At 33.6% G+C, this 16,023-nt stretch overlaps 1 protein-coding gene and 1 long non-coding RNA gene across 6 annotated transcripts; one reads left to right on the forward strand and one right to left on the reverse strand.

The window, feature by feature from the left end:
* The first annotated feature begins 196 nt into the window (after nt 1-196).
* Nucleotides 197-4,095, forward strand: LOC125200865. Of its 5 annotated transcripts, none has more exons than XR_007172796.1 (9): nt 197-576; nt 645-756; nt 1,048-1,917; nt 1,999-2,068; nt 2,148-2,211; nt 2,292-2,360; nt 2,880-3,078; nt 3,383-3,464; nt 3,907-4,095. It is a non-coding gene; the product is annotated as an uncharacterized LOC125200865 (long non-coding RNA). The 5 variants fall into 5 exon arrangements; XR_007172794.1 differs by having other exon boundaries at nt 198-576; nt 656-756; XR_007172798.1 differs by having other exon boundaries at nt 203-576; nt 1,848-1,917.
* A 2,594-nt stretch (nt 4,096-6,689) lies between these two features.
* On the reverse strand, nt 6,690-15,249 carry LOC125200733 (glucose-6-phosphate isomerase, cytosolic-like). The gene is made up of 24 exons (XM_048098479.1): nt 15,138-15,249; nt 14,762-14,812; nt 14,618-14,694; nt 14,434-14,515; nt 14,274-14,321; nt 13,551-13,706; nt 13,375-13,471; nt 13,203-13,245; nt 12,304-12,371; nt 12,128-12,212; nt 11,486-11,534; nt 10,997-11,069; nt 10,866-10,926; nt 9,864-9,930; nt 9,468-9,524; nt 9,321-9,374; nt 9,100-9,228; nt 8,390-8,453; nt 8,206-8,279; nt 7,928-7,981; nt 7,775-7,843; nt 7,507-7,596; nt 7,299-7,406; nt 6,690-6,963 (listed from the first exon to the last, which is right to left on the reverse strand). The coding sequence occupies exons 2-24, from the start codon at nt 14,810-14,812 to the stop codon at nt 6,913-6,915; spliced, it is 1,707 nt and encodes a 568-aa protein (XP_047954436.1). The 5' UTR covers nt 15,138-15,249; the 3' UTR covers nt 6,690-6,912.
* Between the last annotated feature and the right edge of the window lie 774 nt (nt 15,250-16,023).

The following is a 16,023-nucleotide window of genomic DNA, read 5'->3' on the forward strand; positions in this document are numbered from 1 at the left end:
AAATACATATAAATAAACTCAAATTTTATAATACCATTTAATTTCAGGCCCAAATACAATTAAATTGTCCCAAATGTTATACTAAATTATTTTATTGCCAATACTTTATTAAATCAAATCTCAAGCTAAGTACGATTAATAAGACTAATCATCTTAATACATATTTAAATTTTAGTTAAACTTTAAGCTAAAACTTAAGAAAACAAATAAGATAAGAAATTTGAAAAAAAATCCTCTATCTCTTTCTCTCTCGACGGAAACCCTAAAAATGGGGAACCGCCGCCTCCTTCTTCCTCCGCCACCACGACCCTATTCTGCTCCGCCACTACAAATATCCGGCGACCAGAAACAAAAAACCCTAAAGCAAATACCCAACCATACAACTCCCAGATGGCACGAAAGTTTACCCATATCCCCGAGACGAATTCTAAAAAATTTGGAAACGATGAAGAACAAAAATCAGCGGAAACGAAGCGAAATAGACATCAATCAAATATAGAGAAGAAGGAAGAGGAGTAAAATCGAAGGAATGTGAAGTGAAAACCCTCAATGACCGACCGAAATCAAAGCTTCAAGGTAATCCGTAAATAAGCAAAAACCCTTTGATTTTCCCTTTCTCTAAACGATTCTCACAAGTTTGTCAGAATTTATGCAGGAATTTTGTGGATTTGATGAACACTTGGAACGAAATTGAAGTTTCTCAGAAAGAAAAAAAGTATTTCCATTCCAATACAACTCCAAAGAATCCACAGAGAGGTAACTCAAGTCCTTTGCAAATCTAAATCAAAATTGTTTCTACTTCAGTGTCTAAGTTTGAACAAATAAATATAATCCAGAAAGAAGATATTTACTCTCACAGTAACGTTGAAATTCTTTATGCAAAACATTAAATAATAATGGCTCAACAATGCATGCTTATCTTTTTACTAAACAGATCCAAAATTGGACAGAAACTATGGCTTTGTGTTCTACTTACAGTCATAATATAATGCATTTGGATTTTCTATATAAATTTTAAAATAAAGAAGTTATACATTTTTGCAACAGGGAGCTCAAAGTATAAAAGCACAGCATAAAGGAAAATGAGACATTCAACTTTTCAAAGAATTCCACCAATAAGAAGATGAGTACCTGAACTTGAATGCGATAAGTCCTTCAATGGCAAACTCTTGAGTAGTACAGATTTTCTAAGTTTCTTCATTGATTGTTATGTTTTATGTTGGTACCAGAGAGATATTCTAGAATAAAATGACATGAAAGATCAATAAAAAAGATAAGACTTAGGGTGTAAAGAACTACTTCTAAATCATGATGACCATAACTATGCAGTGAAATGAGGTATTTAAGACAAAGAAGAAGTGTAAAAAGAACAATAGAAATGTAAGAAATCAGAGAAAAATGATAAGGGGAATGCCATATATATTTAAGGATTAGAGCCACACATATACCAAGAACACCTTTCAGATAATCTATGTATCAAGTGTCTAAACATATCAAGTCTAGGTTTAAAAAAGGATTCTTGGAAATATTGATAAATTATGCTGTAAATTTTTCAAAAAGCTAATTCATTTTTATCTTAAGACAGTCGATACTGTCTGAATGTTCAAATGTATAACCCTAAAGAATCTTATGTTGCAATTAACTAATGTATACACACTAATTTGTGTTCAAATATAAGTTTCTTTAACATATTTCACTAAATGAAATTCTCAATGTTTGGTCTTAGAAATTTTCCAAAACATTCAATTAGTAAATGCTAAATGATGGTAAATAATGATATAGGTGTTGATCTGTGTTTCTATATGTTTGTTAATGTTGGATATGATTCATATTATCTGAATCAACAGCCTCTGTGTTAAACTTTGGTGAAGACATGACAGAAAGAAAAAAGAGGCCAATATCAGTTTCAGCAGCATGGTAAGACATTTATAGATTAAACATCCGGGTATCAACTTGTGTAGATAGCAACAAATTACATTACATTGTTTATATGTGCAGAAACAATGCAACAAAAGGAGAGACATCAATGAATGGTTCAAGAATGCCAAGAACATACTTCACCAAAATGGTAAAAAACTATGATTTTAAACATCTACTCCACTTTTTATTGACATCAAACAATAACAATATAATCTTCATTTCTGCAGCAATATTTAAACAAAAGGATACAAAGCAATGAAGGCTCGAAGATGCACATGTATCAGCAAAATGGTAAAAATCTAAAATCATAAAAACTTATTCCAGTTATCATTCAAAGCAACCTATAACAACAAATTCATTTACATGTGCAGAAAAAATGATAGAAATGCAGAGATATAAGTGAGAAGCAAGGGGTTGCCATATGAATATTTCAGAAAATGGTAAGACACTAAGATCTCTAAAACACTTGCTATTGACTAAAAAAGAAGTAAAGAAGGAAAGAACAACCAAAATTCGAGTTTATGAATTGCTGAAGAGGTTGATGTAAGTTTTTAAGAGATATTAGCTGAGTGATTTGTAAGCTGAGTACCTAACCATATTTATAGAGGTAGGAGACCAGTATGCACTGCACACATGTACACAACACCACATTCCCAAAAAAACCGAATGATTAGGAGAACCTTTCAGATATCTCTTTTAATATAACAGATAAATTAATAGAAAATATTAAATAAGAGTAAAAATAATTGCTCCTGATGTTTATGTAGAGTTAAAAATGCATTCCCAATTTTAATTAATGCATTAAATGAATTAATAATCAGGAATATAAATAAGTGGTCCATTTGCCCTGGAAAACGATTAAATCAGTAATAGCAATTAATTAGTGGCACATTTGCCTTGCCCAATAAATGACCTTCCTGATTGGTATTTCCTCTATTTAACTTAACCCTATTTTACAGGAGTGCAAAGGGGATTCAATACAACCCTAAAAAGCAGACGCCAGCCACTCTATTCAAAGGAAAAAGTAAGAGACAAAATAAATTGACATACCCTGCTACCTACAGAGAAGCTACAAAAGATCTGAAAATAGATCCTTCCACAATAACCTCTTCCAAGTCTATCAAGAGAGAGAGCAGGCCAAACAAAGCAAATTAGAAGGTATTACAATTCATTAATAATATTTGTTTAGATCAATTCCAATAAATATCTTAATAACGTTTCTATTATAGATTACCAATCACAAACTACACCTCTACCAACACTGCAATACAGCTAACTATCTCCATTTTTTTGAACAGGTTATGAACTAATTTTAGGAAGAGAAGCAATTCATACATAAAGCCCAAATCAGAAAATACAATCAGCACATTCAGGAAAAGCAATAGATTAAGGCAGATTATTTAATTTTCCACAGAGCTGGCACTACTGCAACGCACCTAACTATCTCCCTTTCTATGAACAGGTTATGAACTAATTTATGGAAGAGAAGCAACTCATGAAGAAACAAAAAATCAGCAACAAATATAAGAACAACTACTTCTAAGGTAATTAAATTAATTTCCAGAATTTTAGGTCATGCTCTTCCAAACATAATCATATGTACAGTGAGATTGCATTATCAAAAACTATACCATTAATTCATATAAGCCATATGATACATATCATATCCTATTGCTTATTTGTAATAAAATTAAAGAAGCTCCTTTAACTTTCTTAATTGTGTCATTCTTAGGATTAAATACTAACCTTTTATTAATGTTTTTCTTGGACAATTTGCATTGGAAACAGGTTTTAAAAACTATACCATTAATTCATATAAGCAATATGATACATATCTTATCTGTTGCTTTCAAGCTATACATTAAAGAAGGTCCTTTAATTTTCTTATTTGTAAATTTGATATGTTGCAAGATAAATGCATTAATTGAGAAAGTTAATTGTGTCATTCTTAGGATTAAATACTAACCTTTTATTAATGTTTTTCAGGGATGGTTTGCATTGGAAACAGGTTTAATACCCCAAAATATTGCTTAGCAAGAGAGATATATGTATTTATTAATCTGTGTCCTCTCTCTCTACCACTCTCTCTCTGCCTCTATCTTTCTCTCTCTCTCTCAGTTTCTCTCTCGTCCTTGCATCTTTTATATAACTGATTATATATCTATTTCTCTCTCCTGTCCTACATTCCATTTTCGAATTATGTAGATGAAAATATTGGATTTTCGGCTGCTTAAGGTTTTCAAAATATGGAGATATTAGGTTCAATCAGAATTTCAAATACTTGAAATAAGAAATATGAAAAAAGTGAGATCTTACTTGATTGTAGACTTGACCTATTAAAATATTTCACACAGATTCCAGCAAAGCATTGGGAAAACACATTTCTTCTTGAATGTCTCGTTTCACAGTTTCACATGTGTAAAAGTATTGTTTTCTAATATTTATATATAACATTCTAAACAACAAATATAAGAACAATAAAAAAAATAAACATCAGAAACACTTCCAAAATCCCGCCAAAAAGGGCAACAAAGTAATTTCAGCAAACTGCCACTTTTAAGTAGTATAGATTTCTTAAAACTCGTGCCACAAATAAATGGGACTCCTATTCGTTGACGGGGGGAGTATAAATTACCAACTATTGATTTGTTTTGATTTTGCGACCAATCAAAATTTTGGCATTAATATAACTTAATATAAATTCAACAAATGAAATTTTTTAATTTAGTAATACTCTCTCATCCCAATAAATGTGAAACATTTGGTGGTTTTTGGAAAGAGATATTATGTAGTGTTATTTTGAGAGTTAATAAGGGTAGAATAAAGTAAGTGTTAGAGTTTATATACTAGAATTCACGTTCCGAGTGATTGAATACTATAAAACTCTCTTATTTTATTTTCCAAGGAATAAAACAGATTATTTTTGTCATAATGTTGTTATGTTTTACATTTAATGGATGTTAATTGCATGTTTAAATGTATAAGTTAACTTAACAAAGTCTAAGTCTTTGTTTGAGTAGACTGTATATTTCTAAGCCTTATTGAAATAAGATGATTATTGGTGTGGTATAGCACTGAACGGATCTAACAGCAAGACTTGTCCTTAGGATATCTACTGAAAGGCGAGGTCTTGATAAATATTTGTTTCTTAATCAATATAGGTTAGCATTGAGCATACGGTATTGATTATGCGTTACTTTGACTTATCAAATGGTGCGGGTTTTTCGTAACCCAATAAACATGATATATTGGATAGTGGTGATTAATATCTAGCGGTGCTAGGATAGTCTCGTTTGATAATGTCCTCAAGAGGAGCGCGAAACAAGGTTTTATTATTCGGAACCTAGCTAGTTGGAGTTTGATTACTCTATGAATAATAAATAAGCGTTTCATGCTAAGTCCACTCTTGGAATTAATAAGAAGTTAATTAATTAAGTCCATAGTAGACATCAATTAATTAATGGATATTTTTATCTTAAGCGCGGGAGATGAAAGTCAAAACGGAAACTCGGATTACTTATAATTTCGGATTTGGATGGGAAGAGTTCAATATTACTTCTGTAGTGGCTGCTCGTAATATTCCAATTAAGCTTATATTAAATTGTGGGTTCAATTTAATTAGTAAAAAGTAAATTGGATGAGCCCATATCCAAAACCTTTCATAGATACCTGTCTGGGCCCAAAAGGAACTTTATATAAATAGGAGAATAAAGGAGACATAAATCATAAGTTTTAATACTGCAAATTTTCGTCCCCCCCTGTCCAAGAGGAGTTCGAAAATTCTCCTATTCCAAAAGGGATTTGTTCTGTCTTCTTTATTTAAGTCCTAGTATTCCGGTGAGATCAACCCACACTGATATCGGAGTACAGTTCGAGAACCAGAGAGAAGATCCGTGGTCTAGTATTCAAAGCGTCACGTGGAGAAGCTGCTAGCCATCTTCAATTCTTTGAAGAATTAATTAGGTATTATTTCTGCTCCGTAGAAAAGCATGTTTTAGGTTTCAATATTCTTAAAGCATGATTAATTCAAGTTATGAGCATGATACATGTGAGAATTACGCGAATAGATTTTGTCTAAATAATCTGTTAAATAGATTTGATTATTATGTGATTTATTCGTGCTATTAATAATTGTTAAATTATGTTATTCCCTCGCACCGCTTCCGCTGCCAGTCCCTTCAGTAAGAGAAGAAGAAACAGAGATGACATTGTTTTCATTTTAGGAACCGTTTTATTTTGAATGGGATAACCTAAAAAGAAAACATTTTATTTTTAATTGGATAGGGGTAGTACGATTTTGTTTCACTGTCTAGAATATAATGTTATTTTGGTTGACGTTTAATAATACTACATAAGTAAATCATGAAACTATATATTAGTGTCGGAATCATGATTAGTTGCAGAATCATAAGAAATCATTCATTTTGTTGCAAAACTAGAATAAATAATAATTTGATAATTTATAGGCAGACTTTAAAGCTGGTATACAAAATCAAAATTTGGCAAAAATATAGGAATTTAAAAACAAATAAACTTTTTCATCTGATTGAAATAAATATCAGTAACAATTTTAAAATACTAACCAGTTTTACCAAAATATCCTTTTATAGTTTTGCATTAACGTCGAAATTCATAACACATGGAGAGAGGGGGATTGTTTTTTTATTACTTTAATTTTATTGTGTTTTCATGTAAGGTTGCGTGTCTCTACACCCAAAACGTGGGTAACATCTATATGCAGTAAAATTTTTTATAAGTTAATTGCTAAGTTAATGTTGAAATATCCCTCTTATTTCGGTGAATAATTTAGTAAAATTTGTCTTGTACACCATGTTCCAAGTACAAGATAATACAAAGGGAAACTGCACAGCTACAGTTGCAGATAATTGGATGTATTCCAGTAATAGAAGCAAAGCTAGCTCTTTATGCTGTTCCATTACAGGGGAGCTCAAGTTGTGTTGAGCAGGATTATTTCTCCAGTCCGGTCGATTCTTACATCTTTGGCAACACTGTGCAGTCCTCCTTCAGAATGTCCTTGCTCGCCTGTCACAAACGTCAAGCCTAGTTAGAAATGTTCTTTAAATCTAGACCAAATCAGCTAAAAACTTGCAACGATCTGTGGAACAGGTCGTCCCATAACAATCTTGCTTGTTCAGGTAAGGTGTGATAAAACTAGTGTATTTTGAAATCTTATATTCAATGCTCGTTCGATAACATTTTCATCCTATTTTGCTCATTGGCAGTAATTCTTAATGTTACTCGACATAAAGCTGGAGCATGTGCAACTTCAAGAATAAGCTAAAAACACATCCTGTCGACAATCATGAAGACCAGAAGAATGAAAACGGATTTTTGATTGACAAATGGTCGTGACATACCTCTAGGTATCGCGTCAAGAGTGTAGCAGTACTAAAATTGAAGCCCTCAATTTGTTCACCTTTCTTACGAGATGCATGAAGCTGCTTCCTCACTTGAGTAGCCAGAGACTGATTTGTGATTTTGATCAGATCAAAAAATTATAAGGAGTTATATGGATGAATCGCAATTGTAAAGATTAGGCAAAGTCTTAGCAAATAGTCACTGTACCTTTCCCAATTCTACACCCCATTGGTCAAAAGAATTGATACCCCACACAAATCCTTCCACAGCAACTCTATGCTCATAAATTGCCAACAACTGCATATAACAGGCATTTACAAGATTAAATTCGCAGGTAAGATCTCATGTTCAAACAAGAACACTGCTGTAGGACCAAGATATAGTAGAATAAGACCAAATATTATGAGGTATACGTTTAGAGCACATGAAGAAAATAATGGTGTGTATGGCTAACATCAACAACAAAATTGCTCACCTGTCCAATGTTGTAAGCATTCAATGAAGGAAGAAGAAGGCTAAGAGAGGGTCGATTGCCAGAGAAAGTCTGCAAAAGTGTATGACTTCAGATCCAACATCGAACATAGGCAGAAGCAGATAATCATGTAAACTGGAAGCAAAATGAAATTACCTTGTGTGTAATAAGATTACTAGGAACATTCTCTTTCAACAGCTGTTCAGGAGTCTGGAAGACAATTAACAAATATTTAAATGCTAATATCTAGAAGCTTTAGTGATAAATTATGCAAGATATTTACAGGCAGAACCAACAAAAAGAAAATAAAAGCAAAGGACGAGCTCAGAATGTCAATGACTCAATGCTATGAGGATCCATATAATCCCAGTGAACAAAAGAAAGTAGTAAACCTCAATCTAAGCTAAATACGTAAAAGAGGACTAATGTATCACCTTTCCATAAGCAAGCGCATCTGGCTGGGCAAAGAAGTTTGACATGAGCTCGTCGTGATTACTGACCAATTCACCTGTAAAAGCAAGCTGCCTATGTCATATGTTGCACAGATTGTTACCAGCTTTTATGAAAGCACGGTGTCATATTATCACTAAAAGCAGATTAATGGGAGAAAAATAACACCTTTCAGGTAAACAGGTTGCTGACTCTTCACCACCCCAATAAAATCACACGGAATAACACGACCCTGGATATTCACCATTCAATTGGTTAAATTAATGATTTCAGAATATGTGACATCACATTTACAAAACCAGGCAATGATTAATTTCAATAATGGAACACCGGAGCTATTGATGGGTAGGTTCCGTGTTAATAAAAAATCTAGCTAATTATAACAGAAACCAACGAAATCCGAACAAAATATAGCTAACTTGGGAGTCAATACACAAAAATGCTTGAGTGAAATATAGAAAATGTCAGGAGCATTTTCACAGAGGAGAGTGAGACTACAAAACATAACCAATAATATGCAGCCCACGGTATAATAAAGAACATATCTTCTTTTAAAATTATCAACATTGATATAACGTGGTTATCATGTTCCACAAATTTATCAGATATAATTTTAACCATGTGCTTTGTGAGACTCATAATCTAGCAAGGTCCTTAGGTCCATAAGGGAAAGCACCCTATGTTCAAGTACAAATTCACACATCCAGAGTATCATGTTCCCTATTTTTTTACCCTTTCGAGCATGTACACGAACTAGGTGGAAAAATATTAAGGTACAAGGTATCAAGCAAAATTAACAAAGCACGGCTGCCATGTTGACATGTTCACTTTACTGTGAGAAAACTGAGAGTGCTGATACAAGATGTTAAGGCTGTTACCTGGTGAATTAGTTGGTAAAAGCTATGTTGTCCATTTGTTCCTGGTTCACCAAAATCAATCTCACCTGTCTCATAGGGAAGGGGCACCCCATCAATTGACACACCTTTCCCATTGCTCTCCATGCTAACCTGGATAGATAATTTTTATAGCATATCAAGGCCGTACCTCAAATGCTAGAAACAAAAATATTAACTATCAAAACAGAGTCATCAGAACATGCCTGCTGAATATGTGGTGCAAGTTTTTCCAGTGCTTGAGAGTAAGGTAAGATGGCCTGAAAAAAGGAATAACTTGTTGCTCTTATGCTTAAGTTAAGCATCAGTATATGGAGAATATTCAAATAAACTTGGAAAGCTCATAAACATACTCTAGCAGGATAACCAAGGAATGACACATTCCAAACACTCAGCAAGCCCAATAGGACCTGAAGGAACAAATTTTGCATAAATACATAAGTGACATATACAAGAAACATGCAACATAGTGTGCCAGAGGGATTTTTTTATAAGTCAACAGATAAACAAGGAAAGGAAGGCTATCAAAATATCAAAAAGCAAAGGAAGAGAGAAAAAATGCAAATATATCATTATTACGATTCACGATACTTAAACACAGCCATATATAAATACATTGGTGCTTCTTAGTTGGAAATGTGGAACTCGTCTTCAAATTTAATCTAGTCAGTAGTTGGAGAGAAGTTATCATAATGCATATGAAAGCACACTACAACATCAAAACTAAGCATTTTGAGAAAGAAACATACAGGTAAGTTTTTCTCGAAAGGTGCTGAATGGAAATGTTGATCAATACTTGAAGCTCCTTGGAGGAACCTTCATCCGAAGAGAAAAACAATAGAAATATCAGTTAACATGAAGTAAAGTAATACATCAGAGATTCAGGATAAAAGTACTCCCTCCGTCTGATAAAAGTAGATACTTTCGAGATGGCACGGGTTTTAATGCACAATTGGTAAAGTAGAGGAGAGAGGTAGAGAGAAAATTATGATTGGAGTAAAAAGTTACAAAAAATAGAGGTGGACTATTTTTATGGGATGGACGAAAACGGAAAGATTATCTATTTTTATGGGACGGAGGGAGTATAAAGTATCTAAAACCAACAAACGGATATAGAAATTTTAATTTTCCTAGAAAGCAATAAGTAGAAGGTTCCCAAATTGAAGGTCAATTAATGATTTTGTAGTCAGTCCGCAGGGCCCAAAAGAGAAGTTCATGCCAAGCTCCATCAACATCACCTCATCATGTAAGAAAAGGGCATATATATATCATAAAGAAAAACGAGGTTGCACTGAATGAAAAAGTGGTGTTTTATAATATTAAGAGTAATTTTGATGTAGACAAAGTTGGAGGATAACTATTGGGCTGCAAGTATTAAGATAAAAGAAACTAAAGTCAGTAGCTTTGTGCTGATATAGAGTCCTAGCTTAAGACATTTTCATTCCTTATAATTTCAGATATGTTAAGGGCATTTCGTGTTCTTTTCTTTATATATTTGCTTAGGCCTTAATTTAAAGTTGTTAAATTAATTACATTTTGGCAACAAAGACTCTTCGAATTTGTGTTATTGTGATGATGTCTTCCAATTAATACTGTTCCATGTCAAATGTCTCATTTAATGAAAAGAATATCCTATATTTTAATAAATAAACCTTTCATATCATTGTCATCAATCAGAAAAAAATAAACTTATTAAGCAGTGTCTTAGAATAATTTCATATAAGTTAAAAGAAAGCAGTGTATTACTGTACTTTTCAACAACTGCAAAACCATATTGTAGAGAGAGAGGCAATACTCCGACAGCACTGCACACTGCAACCAGTGGTCCAGAAACCAATTAGCCATCCTCTAAATCAAGTATTTGACATAAAAGCAATCATACCACTGTAGCGTCCTCCCACCCAGTCCCAGAAAGCAAAAGCATTATTTGGATCAATGCCAAACTTTTCTACAAGCTGCATATAAAAGTAGTGGCATGTCTAATCAGCACAACCAAATAATGTTTAACCTGATCAGGAAAATTGCTTACAGTTTTTACAACAATAATTCCAGTAAGAAAGATCTGACTTGAAGATAATTACAAAGACTTGATTCCCTAGGCGTTCCATACAAGAAAAATTTTATGTTTTATTGGCATTGATGCAAATAATTAGTCATGATGGTGGCTGATCAAAAGAAAAAGTTAGGGTCTGATATCAAAATATATTTCCGAGTATAATATAATTTCTCAACTGAAAAATCAAAACAAAACAAAAGTTAAGAAATTCCATGACTCAAGAAAACTTGAAAAGTAAATTATTGAACACACGTCGGTTTTCATGCTTGAGGGAATTACAAATACAGGGGAAGAGAAAATGGAAAGGTTACTCACAGTTAGGTTAGTGCTGACCGCAACCACGTGTTTTGCGACTGCTTGAGGTCTGGAAATGGCACATGAAGAGAGATAATGATCATAAGCCAAAGTGATACAGAATTGTTTTACTGCAGGCTCAAATACTAATAGAGGCGGAGCCATTGAGGAGGAGAGGGGGGCTTAAGCTCCAATCAATAAAAACATTTAAACGTATTCTTATAAAATTTTGAAATTTTCAGGCATTTTGTGAGAACTGTTGCAGAAAAGCCCCCTATCACAAAGTGACAAAACTGAACCATAGACAAAATGGATTATCATAATCTCGAACCTAGATTTAGAAAATCCATCCCACACCAACGATTTTTTCTGCCTACGCCCCTAGATACTAAGCATAAATTAGATCTTACACAGTTCAACAAGTGTGCACAACTAATTGCCATAGAGTCCTCATTCTACGTTATCAAATTCCTTGTAGTTCCTTTTGCAACAACTTTAACTTGAGACACTTCCCTCCCAGATCTCTTAAACAACATTAGCAATCATAATAACCGGCAACTGTATTGTCAATGCTAGTTTCACATTGTGGGAATGTAGTTAGTCAAAGTACTGAGGTGTAGTCTGAGATAATTGGCTAGAAGTTCAATTTTGGAATGTTCTCACCCCAAGGCAGCTGAGATCCATTCCCTTACAGTCCGAGCATTGAGCATGGTCTCTGCTGTTGTGAAAGTTTTTGATACCACGACAACTGCAAAACATAAAAGCAGAAGGAAAATACAATAAAATAGCTTGATTTATTTTTATTGGGAACTAAATAAGTAAATAAAGTGGAAATATACCTAATGTAGTTTCAGGATTCAACCCTGTAAGGTTCCTTGCAACATCAATTGGGTCGACATTTGCAAGGCTTCAATAGGAAAAGAGAAAAAACAATGAGACAAGAGCAGTATTCAGCTCAAATGCAACTGCTAATTGATATATACTTCAGTGCATGACATAAGTGAGCATTCATGCATCCCGTACAAAATCTCATTGGCCATTGAAAGAAAAAATATAAATTCGAAAAAACTCAATATAATTTACGACAAACTACCCTCCACCAGTCCACCATACAAACAAACAAGAAGAAGAGAAAGAATGCAGGCAGCAAGAGTGACAACAACAGGCTTGCCATAGAAAGACAACCTCAAAAGTGAAACAGGAAAGATCAGAGAGTAAGAGAAAATACGTACTCCCTCCGTCCATAATAGATGACACACTTGGATAATGGCACGAGATTTTAGGAGATGTTATTTTGTGTGTTAAGTGGGGAGAGAAAATAGTATATTTATATTAATGTGAAAGAGAACTTTTTCCAAAAAGAGAAGTGTGACATCTTTTGCAGGACAAACTAAAAAGGATAATGTGACATCTATTATAGGACGGAGGGAGTATTAGATAACCTATTGCTTTTTCCTGATACCTAAAACATGGTGTGTTGAGTTTTCACATAAAGCTACTGACTAAAAAGTAAACCCAGTCTGAAAGGCTCTCTTGACAGTTGGTACCGGACTATCTTGAGGTTTCTATATAGGCTTAAAAACTGTTAGTTCAATTGCGATAAATTCTATACCTAGGATCAAGATCTTCTAAGTTACATAAGCTTGAAGTAATTAACATAAGATATGAGAATACAGACACACACAGAAATGATGCCATAAGCAATAAACAATAACCAAGAAATATACTAGTTTCTTACAAATGCAGCTTTCGACCACTTGCCAATTGAGCAGCTTCTGGGTCTGCATGATCATGTGAAGCATTAGTAATGTTTTATAGCATGCAAATGGATATCATTGGAGACAAATGATTTTTCATCCAGGGAGCAAAAGTCAATACACAAGTGAAAATGTCTCTAGTATCGTTTTAACCTGTTTGAAGTGCTGTATGAACAAAAAGAGGGCCTAAAAAGCTTCCTCCAATTCCAATTGCAATAACATTTGTTAGCGCCTTCCCAGTGGCTCCAACCTTTAGAATTTTCAAAATGGGAAAATAAATCTATGATCCAACCAATAAAAGCTACTGCATATTTGGTGGTAAGGATTACCCAGGCACCACAGCGGACCCTCTCAGAAAATTCCTTAATCTTGTCAAGAACTTGCCAAACATCTGGTACCACATTCTTCCCATCACTGTTTATAACTGAACCCCTTGGAGAACGAAGAGCTACATGAAGGACAGATCTATTTTCTGTGCTGTTTATCTGATACACGAAATTTCAAAACAAAGACTGATGATGAATGTCAGAGAAACATATCTATTGTCCATCACTTAATTGTAAAAAATAAATTATTTTTCGGTCACACTAGGTTCTGCCAATGTGAAAAGTTCAAATGACAGTGATGATTCTTGGAATATTTCCAATCTTAATCCTCAGTGCAGTGATGGAAAATGTATGAGAACTGCATGATCTTTATTTATCAATAATAAGGATAATAATGTTCAGAGACATGACACAAAAGATACAAAATGGTTTTTCCGCATGCATCTTATTGCAAATATTTAAGACAGGCATTTCTTTGGTTTCTAACATTTTCAAGAAATAGCACTCATGTGGATTTCATGCTTTGGATATTCTCAGTTGTTTTCCTGAGAAAGAAAAGTAAGAATTTCAAATTGTATTCTTTGTCCCTATATGCAAAATTTAACAAATACATAACTTTCGTAACATCTTTATTGACAAATATGCAAGTGCAAGTAACAAAAGGCAGCTTTCCAGAGACCATCTTACAAGGATTATATGTTAATAAGTCGGCAACGAAGAACTTACACGCTCTCCATTGAACATCAAGTTAATCTTTTCTTTCAGATGTGCTGCCTGCATTATCAGACCAGCTACCATAAATCAGAGTTCATAGTGCATATATGTACCAACGTACATGCGAGTCTCCCCCTTAATAATACCTAAAAGCATTTCATGAATAACAAACCTCTGCTAATTTGTTGAGCTTATTGAAAGTATCAACAGTAGCACACTGCCTCGAGTAATCCAACAATAACCCATCAAACTCACTGACATGACAAAGAAATAAAATCCAAATTCAACAGCATTTTACATAAAACTCCGCTCTCTATTTGTAAACTTTAAACATGAAGAGGGAACAAGCACCATACATCATCATGGACTGGCATCTCTTTGCATCGCTCATCAATTCACGCAGATGAGTCTTCTTAATGTCTTCAACATGGGCCTGAAATGCACGCATTAACTACCACAACACTTCCAAACCACGGTTCGAACAAAAACCATAACATTACCTTCAATTCCTTCCACGCATCAGTTTCGCAAATTAAAGCTGACGTCGCCATCTACACAAATTCCACATTCAAAATCACAAAGGTTCGGAAAACCAAAACATTGCATTGTATCTCACTCCATCAATTCCAAAATAATCTAATGCAAATAACTGGGATACAATATCACAGAAAATTGGACCACAGGTTATTAAAAAAAATTACGTTTCACAGTCATCGCTACTAAGGAGATAAAATCAGGAGATTCATTAAGTCCGCCATTAATGCCAAAAGCAACCTGATTTACTTTTCAAAATTATGATTCACCGAAACTGAAATGATGATCGTAGCTAAAATCAACATAAAAGTATAGAAATAACAATTGTGAGAAGGAGAATACCGGTATTCTGAAGTGAGATCAGCAATGAGAGGAGATGAAAACAGCGGATTCTGAAATTGGAAAGGAAAACCGAAATATACAGACGAACAAGTCACGTGCTGAGCCCGCTGAAATAAAAGAAAAAAGTTTGAGAGGTCACGTGAGTACGTGACGATCGAAATACTCCATATCCCAGTATATTTTGTGGGGCGCGGATCTGATACCTCTCGTGGCTTTTTGGCCGGCGATTCAATTTTATAATTAATTACATTATTATTAATAGTATAAAGTAAGACAGACAATAAAATAAATAAGAAAGAGAAATAGGGAATAAAATTTTAGAATCATTCATGTTTTACGCCCTGAAATACTAATGTAAAGATTCATTATAATTTGTCTATTAATATGTTGACAAATACTACTAAGTTAAGGAAAATATCTATATAGACAAAAGTGCCAAATCTTTGACATGTAAATACGAGTGACTGTGTATATGTTTTTACCTACATGGCTACACATATCTACGAATTATAAGCATCAAAGTCTAAAAAAACAAAGTCGCCACTTCATAAATGATTAAACCATGGAGTATATTATTATGAATTAGGCAATTCAAAGCCATCACTTTATAAGTGAGCCATTTTATATATTCTTAATTCTTAATTCTTAATTCTTAATTCTTAATTAGGAAATTCCATGGTGAGTTTAATATAGGTCATCATGCAACATGCAACTATGCAAGTGTAGATCTCATGTCAACAATAGATAATAGGTTAGGCATTAAATGGGCGTGCATATATACGTTGTTGTGATAGAATAAACTAATTATGTAATCGAGATAAAAAGAGATAAAATTTACGTGGTTCACCAACATTGTGTTGGCTACGTCCACGAGCAGGAAATCTAT

This window comes from Salvia hispanica, chromosome 1 (assembly GCF_023119035.1).
Source record: "Salvia hispanica cultivar TCC Black 2014 chromosome 1, UniMelb_Shisp_WGS_1.0, whole genome shotgun sequence".
Lineage (NCBI taxonomy): Eukaryota > Viridiplantae > Streptophyta > Magnoliopsida > Lamiales > Lamiaceae > Salvia > Salvia hispanica.

Excerpts from the sequence above, each read along its gene's own strand:
- LOC125200733 (XM_048098479.1), bottom strand. The coding sequence starts at position 14,812 with ATGGCGACGTCAGCTTTAATTTGCGAAACTGATGCGTGGAAGGAATTG. Across the intron at positions 11,070-11,485 it reads CGGTCAGCACTAACCTAACT|CTTGTAGAAAAGTTTGGCAT; the intron begins GTGAGTAACCTT and ends TTTTATATGCAG. Across the intron at positions 7,597-7,774 it reads ATGCTTACAACATTGGACAG|TTGTTGGCAATTTATGAGCA; the intron begins GTGAGCAATTTT and ends TGTTATATGCAG.